At 36.5% G+C, this 9207-nt stretch overlaps 1 protein-coding gene across 1 annotated transcript; it reads right to left on the bottom strand.

Moving 5' to 3' along the window:
- Positions 1 to 1230: 1230 nt before the first annotated feature.
- Positions 1231 to 4798, bottom strand: LOC105390400. The gene is made up of 2 exons (XM_011561702.3): positions 4321 to 4798; positions 1231 to 2107 (listed from the first exon to the last, which is right to left on the bottom strand). Exons 1-2 carry the CDS (start codon positions 4757 to 4759, stop codon positions 1560 to 1562), a joined length of 987 nt encoding a protein of 328 aa, XP_011560004.3. The 5' UTR covers positions 4760 to 4798; the 3' UTR covers positions 1231 to 1559.
- Positions 4799 to 9207: the final 4409 nt, after the last annotated feature.

The raw sequence follows: 9207 nt of genomic DNA, 5'->3' as shown, positions 1-9207 counted from the left end.
GAACGAACCGCATGTAGCAATTACCTGACCAACATTGTTTAATAAATTTTTATATAAATTGTATATATTACATAAAATACGGGGTAAATTTAAGAATAAATGCCCACTTAAACATGAAACCTGAGCGCTATTACAGGTATTAACTGAAAAAGGGAATAATTTATGGGGTAATTTAATCTTCAAATATGGTGTATTCCGGGAACTCTTAATTTAATGCGGACTCAAATATTCGATGGGCAGAAGAAGAGAATCAAATACACTCGCGGCTACTCACTTTGAAGACTACAACGTAAGAAAATTTGATTGATGAAGTTATTGCTGATTAATATGTATATTAAGATTTGATAGATTGTTAATTTTTTTCCATTACTCTACATAATATACTTAATATATACTTAATAATATATGTATATTTTTTTAAAAGTGTCTTGTCTACATTATTTAAGCAACGGTACACCTTGTAGTACCGAACATCATTTCTGATTATGTAATTTACTACCAATACCTAGGTAATAGAAAAATACCTGCCTATATATACATATAAGCATACTTGTATATGGTAACTTCGGTTATTGGGTACTTACTTAATTTATTTTTGATCATTTTATCTTAATTGTAATTGTTAATTGTGTTGTGAATAAAGTCTTCCCCACATGGTGAAAATAAAAACGTAACCATAAAATTTTATAATGAATAAGTAGTAGATATTTTTAATTTTATAAAATAGTTATTACTTAAGTTTTAGAAAAATATAAGGTTTTGTACAAATTCTGAACATATCTGTTTTATTGCGACGTTGGTAAGTCCCTGGTTGCTTTTTGAAAAGCGATTATTTTGTTTATGGCGGTACAGGCACATACTATAGAACAATTAATTACACAGTGTCCTTATCAGCCTCGGTTTGGAGTTTTGGACCATGAATTTCCATCCTGTGTAGGTACTTGTATAGGTAGTCTAACCACAGAATAATAATTAGTAACTAGTCTAACAAACTGGGTGTGACTTCAGCATTTTAAGCTCTCATTACCTATCCTATAAGAGAAACTAATTTGCTAATAAATTAATTAGTGATTGTACACTATTTTCAAGGCCACTAGATGCTGCAAATATCAATAAGTAGGTACCTAATACTTATACTTATTTTCATATTAAAACTTTAGGACTTTCCAACAAAGGGCGCGAACACGAGTCGGTCGATGATCTGTAAAAAAAATCACTGAACACAGCTAATATGCTCATAAATTCTTTTTAAAATATTTATTTACAAATTCCTTAAAAGTAGTCAATAAATAAAGTCTGGCAAGACGAGACAAATAAATTAAATTACCTACTCTAAATAACTTAAGTAGAAAAGACAACGAACGGAGTGCTCTCAATGAAACTGTACCTCTGCATAATGCACAACATACAGGATAATGCGTTTGGTATATTTTTGCGTATCGTCCATGTTTTCAGTATTGCTGTACCAAGCTTACTATTTTGCTTGAGTATCAGCACACACAGCTCCGTTCGTTGTTCTCTTCTCTTCATGTCCATGCAACAATAAATAGCTACATATCCTAGTCGCGATACGCAGACCTGAGCTTCGTCTTTCTTTTCCTTTTGGTATCGTACTCCCTATCTACGGGATGGTTTTCAATATGGCTGAACCCCTCGCCCCCGTAGTACTGATTGATCCAATCAGCATTGGCCGGGGGCTCGGCCACGACCGGGAAGTCGTGTGACGCAGCATACTCTGTGATCTCAGGGCCGTGGTGCCACGCCCCGTCTTCCTCATAGAACCCGTCATCAACAGTATGAGAGTGTATCTCCTCCTCAATGTGCACAGGGCGGTGCTTCTTCTCGTTCTGGTAGCCTTTGTTTACGTAGATGACCTTTTTCTCGTAGTAGTCGCTGAAGGCGTTGTTGCGTAGGAGGGTGAAGATGGCGCCGGTGAGCGCCATCTGGTTGAGCATGCCGGCGCCGAGCACGCTCATCTTGAGCGCTGGCAGCACGAAGGGCAGCACGGCCGACATCACCAGCCCCGGGATCAGCAGCAGCGGGACGATGGCGTAGAACTTCTTACGGAGTTTTTTCATAGTTCCGCGAGCTTCGACCTCCTCGTCATCTGGAATTGAGGTGAAGGTGTGGTTTATTTTCAGTTGGAGGAAAACTTCAACGTAAGTAATAAGGATTTTGACGGACACAGTTTTGATTGCATGGTTCTGAAAATTAACACTCTACCTGATTTAATTGTTATTTTTTTATCAAGAGACATTTGCCATATGTCTTTACAGAGCTTAGAGGCAAAATGTAACAATTTGTCCGCCTGGAATCGAACCTGGGATAGCAAGAACGCTTTGTGAACTAAGTATTACACCTTTTATTTGTATGATGATCTCCACTTGAGAATAAAATTGTCATTTTGGGGAACTTGCGAAGATCTAAAATATATTTGTTTCACTATAATTTCATCAGATTAATCGCTCGGTTTTAAGATTTTTTTATTTTTATTCGTAGCATTTTAAAACTTTCTCTCTTTTACACTAACGTAATTTGTTGATACATGTAATACTGGTACTGTAGGTACTGATAAAATAAGGATTAACAATCGATTTATTGCTTAGCCAAAGCATGGATCGAGATGATATCAATAAGCCGCCAATTCACAGTAAAATTCACAATACTAAAACCGTCGGCGAAGATTAAAATCGGTCAAAAGCGTAACGACAAAGAACAAAAAGAACCGGCTCTTCACTTCAAGTTCACTTCAGCGAAAGTTGAGGCTTCGACTCACGTCATATAATAATGACCATACGTGCTTAAACTCAGACCAAATAAGAGGGGTGTTACAAGTTTAAATAGTATAATCCGTGTACCAGGGTCTTGCAGTGCAACGAAGTTTTTAGTTTAGAATTGTACCTACTTTAAAATGGCTACAGTTGTAAAGTTTTAAGGGTCGTTCTTTATTATTTTAATACTGATCTAAATTATTTTAATTTTGACATTTAGGTAAGTACATTAATTGTCATGTTTTTTATACTTATCGTATGACTATATGTGACATGTGAATTTAAAGATCCATACCAACCCGATGTAATAAAAAATAGAACCTACCTATGAGGAGTACCTACTGATAAACTGTTGCAGAATAATATACTTATTAATCGAACTTAATTAAGTACTTATGTGAAATTATTCACACTACGTTTGACTTCGCCAGTGTTAAACACGATACGATACTAACTAAACGGTATCAGCTTATAAAATTAATTTGATATGCCAGTCAACATACAGTATGAAACTCTATCTACCTACTACTCTACTATCTCTTTGCGAAACAGATTTGGTTCTGCAACATGTGAGCCTATTGACGAGAATTCATCAATTCGATTTCGGATTAAATCCGACTGTGTGTAACCGTTTATGGATTTACATAGGTATACAATCTTGTAGCTTTCATGAACCAAACGAGCGTGAACGCCAAACAGAAGGGTCACTCTATATTATGAAAAACTATTTTGGAGCGCTGCTGCGCGAGCCACGACTCTATCTTGTTGTATTAAACGTTCCGATTGCACGACACAACTCTCGTTCGTTCGTTTTTCGTCAATATAGACTAGCCCCCTTATTCATAGAGAAGTTACAAAACGTTTTAACTAATAAACTGTTTTGTCCCTCTCCGACAAAGAACAATTTGTTCTTTGACAGAAAGGGACAAAACAGTTTATTAGTTAAAACGTATTGTAACTTTTCTATGAATAAGGGGGTAACCCTCTAAAACAGAGGGTCTAATCTGTCTGTTTTATCCACACGGAAATCCTTTCCTCTTTCAATCCTATTTAACAAACGAAAATGTGTAAAATTACATTCTAAAGGATTGAATGAGAAAATGAATAGGTCGCTAGGTATGTACAATGTGGATAAAACAGACAGATTAGACCCACAGAATGGACTAAGAGGATCCATCTGTGCAATATGTTAAAGTTTTGCTTCACAAAGCTTCAACATCCACCGAACAATGGGAAGTCTGAGTTGGAATAACATATTACGAGACTGTGTTTCAGTTGAGTTTAGTCATATTGTGTATGCTATTGCATTCGTATCGTACCTATAAGCATTTTTTTTTAAAAGTGTAGGTTTTTTTCTATAGTGTATAAACATAAAGTTGATGTTTTTTGACTTTCAAATACAATAATAAAACATTACAATCAATTACAATGTACATAATATTTCACAAATATTTATCAAAATGTGATTCAAAGGCTTTTCAGTGTGCATTTCTTTCGTGACACAATTTTCTTCCTAGCTGTTTCCTATATCAAATAATTTGTCTCTTACTTTTGTAAACATCGACGTTGAGTGCGTCATTCTTCACATTGAGCTGCAGGCGGTACCCGGGCAGCAGGCTGGTGCGCAGCGGCCGCAGCTGCAGCAGCCGGGCTGCTGCCTCCGACAGGTCCTCCCCCAGCGCCTCCTCCGTCACGTTCGCGTACTCCTCCCACGGGAACTTAGCCAGCTCATCCACCACCGCCCCCCGGTACCCCCCGTAGCTCTTGTACGCCTCCACAGCATTATCCGCGCGCCAAACGCTGAACGCGTTCAAACATTTGGCGGGTCCAAGTGCGCGGGCGCAGGACGCGGCGCGCCGCCATCTTGCGTCCTGCTCGCCGAACACGAAAGAAAGTGTGCGGTCGAGCGCGTCGCGGGAGAAACTCGAGGAGTTGTCGTGCGCATGCGCGAGGCCGGTGCAGGCGGCGAGCGCGACCAACGCGAGCATTGCTGACGTGCTACTGCCCGCGCCGCCGGCGCACTGCGCGCCTCACGCGCTATGGTAGGGCACGCGCGATCGAAAGCTGACGTATCCGTACCCGCGTGCGACCGAGATGCGATGCCTATTAGAATTGTAGCGTCTAATGCGTTAGAATGTTCTTACGTAAATCGCTTGCACGGGTACAGAATTTGTATAGGTTTGTCTTTTGTTTTTTTTAGTTTGGCTTTTGTTTTTATTGGTCGTCTTTGTTGAATGCAAATCTTTTTGTATTTGTGTAGCCATTTTAGTATCAATGAATCCATAGCATGAAGGTTCCGTTTATTGTTAATTTTCTGCACTACGGAACCCTAAAAACCGGCCAAGTGCAAGTCTGACTCGTATAGACTCATAAGTAAATAAATAAATAAATAAATAATAAATAAATATGTGGGGACATCTCACACACGGCCATCCGACCCCAAGCTAGGCAGAACCTGTGTTATGGGTGTCGGACAGCTGATATATCTACACAAATACATAGATAGATAGATACTAAATATAAATATCAACACCCAAGACCCGAGTACAAATATCTGTCTTTAAACAAATATCTGCCCCAGCCGGGAATCGAACCCGGGACCATCGGCTCAGTAGTCAGGTCACTAACCACTACGCCATTCGGTCGTCAAGTATTTCATGATTCTAGAGTTGGTCCCAAAATGAAAGTTACTGAGTATAACCAGGAATTACCTGGCCACGGCATGTCACTGATAAAATCCCACACTATGTACTCCTGATCATTAGACATTGGTTTTCGCAGAAAAAACGAACCAGCAAAAAATATTACTGTTTTAATTTATGCAAATTAAATCCTAATCCTAACTAATCCTAACTAATATTATAAATGCGAAAGTAACTGTGTCTGTCTGTCTGTCTGTTACTCTTTCACACCAAAACTACTGAACGGATTTGAATGAAATTTGGTATACATACGGTCTAGACCCTGGGAAAGAACATAGGCTACTTTTTATCCCGGAATTCCCACGGGAAAACTTTTTAAGGCGAAGCGAAGCGCGCGGGAACAGCTAGTTGACTATAATTTTCCCACAACATTGTAGATGTAGAATAATAAGCTTTCTTCTATGAACGTTACACAATCAAAACAATGATAATACCTACATGTACTTACATAATTACTTTTCATCTTTGTCGCATCATGATATTATAATGAATGAGAATTATGCTGTGTTTGTTTCGAGTAAGTAAATAGGGGAAATATTACGGTTTTAACGGAGCGGAGTAGCTGCGGATAATGCGTTGTTTACACGAAATATACACACGCTTATTTACATACAATTCTAACGGATTTGAGGCTAGCGGTGACGGAAAATAATAATACAGGGTAGTGCAAAAGAGGAATAGTCAGTCACCCCTATTCGGATTTCTTACTAATATTACTATATGCTTTTGCAACATAAGACTTGAAAATGAGAACTTTTGTTGAAGGTTCTGAGTGCCGTGAATGTTTTAATTTGAAATAGCTTTTGTCCGCGAATTCACACGCGTTAAATTCGTAGTATTAATTAAACGGTACTCCTAAATTACTCTATCAATTAAAAAGCGGCATCAAAGTCCGTTGTGTAGTTTTAAATATCTAAGTATAGATAAAAGGTATTTGTGCTTACTATTAGTAGAAACTTTCATTTCCAATCCGATGCTTAATTCACTAACAATAATGAGTCTTATTGTGTAGCGGAAATTTCGTTTTCCAAATAAAAAGACACACAAATCGTGAACAGGAAACGTTCTTATTCCACTGGACCGGTGTCACAGGAGGGTTATCTATACTGACGAAAAACGAACGAACGAGAGCTTTCGTGCTATCGGCACGTTTAATACAACGCGATAGAGTCGTAGCTCGCGCAGCATCGCTCCGAATCTTAGTTTTTCGCCTATCTCACTCAGCTATTACAACATCCTCCAGTTTTCTCGGGAGCTATAGGCTGGATGAGCTGAAATCAAGGGGATATGTACAAAGGTTCCACTCGAGAGAGCCACGTACAGGAACTTCGCCTCCTCTCAGAATACAATAGAATCTTAGTTTTTCGTTAAATAGAGTGACCCCGCAGTAGGCGACATTGACCGACGCGACGCGACGTGAGGAAGACGACGGTAGTCACGTCTGACGCGACGTGAACGAATTTCTCCTTACACGATGTGACTACTAATTGCACATACAGCTGGGAACACCCAAATATTCCGAAAAACTTTTTTCCGAATTTGATAACACCGAATATGTAATTTACGAAATATTGCAATACCGATTTTTTAAAATATCGAATTATAAAAATTACGATAATTATAATTTCGAATATTATAATCACGAATATTGTTATTACGATTGTTAAATATACGAACGTTAAAAAATACGAATACTTTAATATACGAAAAATAAAATACCTATTTATTAAAATCACGAAAAATTAAAATCCCGATCGGAAATATGATAATTCGTGATTTTGACAAAAATTCATCATATAATATGCCATTTATTTCCAAACTAAAGTGACTTAATTATTAATTTTATATAGTTTTACATTTTACAATTTAACATTCTATATCAAAATTTTATCAATTATATTAAATTCACTATGATGCATTATTAATTATTAACTTTACTAAATTGATTACATTTCTATAACTAAGTATACATTATTTATTAATTTAACCAATTAATATCAGTACTTACTCTATTTTTATTACATTATTAATTTAAATTAAGATAATTTCATTATTAATTTTACTAAATTGATTACATTTGACAAAAATACATAAACGTCTTTAAAACTTCAGAACCAAAACCAAAAGATAGGTGCGACGACGAGCAAAGCGAGGAGGAGCGTGTTAGGTGCACATAGATATCGAAAAACAAAGCGGAGCGCAGCGAAGCGGAGCGGAGCGTTTCAAATATAGAGTAAAATTTTTGTTATACAGTAAAATATTTGTAGTATTTGTTGTTAAGTTACAGAACAAAGCCAATATAATATAAATATAATATAATACAATTGGTCGGATTTTTACAGTGGTTAACCTTAAAAAGTTTAGGACCCAAACCTAAAGATAGGTGCGACGACGAGCAAAGCGAGGAGGAGCGTGTTAGGTGCACATAGATATCGAAAAACAAAGCGGAGCGCAGCGAAGCGGAGCGGAGCGTTTCAAATATAGAGTAAAATTTTTGTTATACAGTAAAATATTTGTTGTATTTGTTGTTAAGTTACAGAACAAAGCCAATATAATATAAATATAATATAATACAATTGCTCGGATTTTTACGGTGGTTAACCTTAAAAAGCTTAGGACCCAAACCTAAAGATAGGTGCGACGACGAGCAAAGCGAGGAGGAGCGTGTTAGGTGCACATAGATATCGAAAAACAAAGCGGAGCGCAGCGAAGCGGAGCGGAGCGTTTCATATAATACAGCTTAAAAAATATTGTTTGTATACGGATTATGCTGTTAATAACCATACTCGTACAATTCCTAATATATGACTATTTCTTGTTCACTAAAAACATTCGGGAATTTGTATTTTCGGAATATTAAAAATTCGGAATTCGTAATTTTAACAATTCGATATAATAAATAATCGCACTTTTGAAACATCGAAATAATAATATTCGGAAATATGACTTTCGTCATTTTAATTAATCTGTGGTATGAAATTTCGTTTATTATACTATTCGTGATTTTCGCTATTCGGAAACTTAAAATTCGGGATTGTGAATTATTCGGAACTATGAAATTCGTAATTATGAAAATCGTTATTTTCATATTCGTAAAAAAGTTATTCGAAATTCTGTAGTGTACCCCATACAGCTTTATCAATCTGGAGCGTGGCGTAGCGTGAACTTGTACTGTATAAAATTATACTCATAAATATCATCATGATCATGAGCCGACCACTACTAGACATAATTCACTCAAGAGCAAATGAAAAAGTTCTAGTGACATAATTATTGAACGTCAATGGCAGGTCGAACTTTTTATTTCATGTGATTTTGATAATTATGTAGGTCTCTCCCAAGGACCGCCACGACATCGACAGTACGTCCTTGGACTTCAAATAACTTCCTAAATACATAAAATATATATCATTATTTTAGGTATATAAGTATAAATACATGTAAGTTTAAAGACTTAGTTTGTAGGGACTTATATAATAATAATAACTAAATAATTATTTTAATTTTTCCTTTAATTTTCTTTAGTACACATTGACCCCTCTTTAATCAAAATATCCTTCCACCCTAAGGTTGTCTTGAAAAAATCGCTTTAAGCGATAAGACCGCCATTTTTGTACATAGTTTATAGTATTTAAGTTATGTAAGTTTCTTTTATGTGTGTGTGTACAAATAAAGAATATTCTATCTATCTATCTATCAATAGACAGCGTATGTAATAGGATTACAACGAGTAA

This window comes from Plutella xylostella, chromosome 12 (genome assembly GCF_932276165.1).
Source record: "Plutella xylostella chromosome 12, ilPluXylo3.1, whole genome shotgun sequence".
Taxonomy (NCBI): Eukaryota; Metazoa; Arthropoda; class Insecta; order Lepidoptera; family Plutellidae; genus Plutella; species Plutella xylostella.
This window is presented reverse-complemented; position numbering and strand designations above follow the sequence as displayed.

Excerpts from the sequence above, each read along its gene's own strand:
- LOC105390400 (XM_011561702.3), bottom strand. The coding sequence starts at position 4,759 with ATGCTCGCGTTGGTCGCGCTCGCCGCCTGCACCGGCCTCGCGCATGCG. Across the intron at positions 2,108-4,320 it reads CAACGTCGATGTTTACAAAA|ATGACGAGGAGGTCGAAGCT; the intron begins GTAAGAGACAAA and ends CCTCAATTCCAG.